General features: G+C 45.0%; 1 protein-coding gene across 1 annotated transcript; it reads right to left on the minus strand.

Moving 5' to 3' along the window:
• Nucleotides 1-209: 209 nt before the first annotated feature.
• Nucleotides 210-746, minus strand: LOC112086248. Its single transcript, XM_024155157.1, has one exon. It carries the CDS (start codon nt 744-746, stop codon nt 210-212), a length of 537 nt encoding a protein of 178 aa, XP_024010925.1.
• Nucleotides 747-1034: the final 288 nt, after the last annotated feature.

Here is a 1034-nt window from a genome sequence, read left to right on the forward strand (position 1 = left end):
CGGCAGTCCACACACATTCTCTATGTGCCATCTTTCTTTGGTACTAAGAGAACCGGCACAGCACAGGGACTGAGACTCTCACGGATATAACCCTTGTCCATTAGGTCTCGTACTTGTCTCTCTAACTCTTTAGTCTCCTCGGGGTTCATTCTATAAGCTGGCTTGTTGGGCAAAGCTGAACCGGGAACTAAGTCGATTTGGTGCTCTATTCAACGAAGTGGTGGCAATCCTGGTGGTATCTCTTTGGGAAATACATCCTGAAACTTGTTCAGAATAGCTTGTACTTCAAGTGGTATCTCAGAGTCACCTAGACCTGCCCTTAGACACTCTTTAAACATCATTAGTAGCATGGTGCCATTGGCACTCATGGTTTTATAAACATCACTAGATGATAAATAACGACTTTTTTTACTTAGCTCGGATTCTTTGTTCTTGTGCACTTGCATTTCATGTACCTCGGTGGGGCTTAGAGGCGCAAGATTGTACTTACGCTCCTTGTGCATGAAAGAATAATGGTTGGTGCGGCCATTGTGGGTCGTGGCTCGGTCGAATTGCCACGGTCTACCGAGTAATAGATGTCCTGCTAGCATGGGTACCACATCACAAGTGACTTGATCATGGTATTTGCTGATACTAAACGGTATGGACACTTGCTCGGAGATCTTGAGCTTGGTCTGGTCGTTTAGCCACCTTAACTTATATGGGCGAGGATGCTTTGTCTTCTCAAGACTTAATCTGTCCACCATATACTTGCTAGCCACGTTAGTACATGAACCACCATCAATAATAAGGTTACATACCTTGTTTTTGACGGTGCATCTAGTATGAAATATGTTCTCTCTTTGGGTTGTCTCCTCAGGGTGAACTAGAACACTTAGAACTCGGCGAGTCACTAAGAGTTCACCAGTATCAGATATTCAACCTCCTCATCCATGTCGTTAGGCTCATCTTCTTGTTCATCTTGCGATTCATAGTCACCACTAGGGGTATGATCATGACCCGCTGTTTGGCACTCCCTTGACATGTGACCCCTG

Source organism: Eutrema salsugineum, unplaced genomic scaffold (genome assembly GCF_000478725.1).
Source record: "Eutrema salsugineum unplaced genomic scaffold, Eutsalg1_0 scaffold_21, whole genome shotgun sequence".
In the NCBI taxonomy this organism is placed as follows: Eukaryota; Viridiplantae; Streptophyta; class Magnoliopsida; order Brassicales; family Brassicaceae; genus Eutrema; species Eutrema salsugineum.

Bases quoted from the DNA above. Each gene is read 5' to 3' on its own strand.
- LOC112086248 (XM_024155157.1), bottom strand. From the start codon at position 746: ATGGTGGACAGATTAAGTCTTGAGAAGACAAAGCATCCTCGCCCATAT.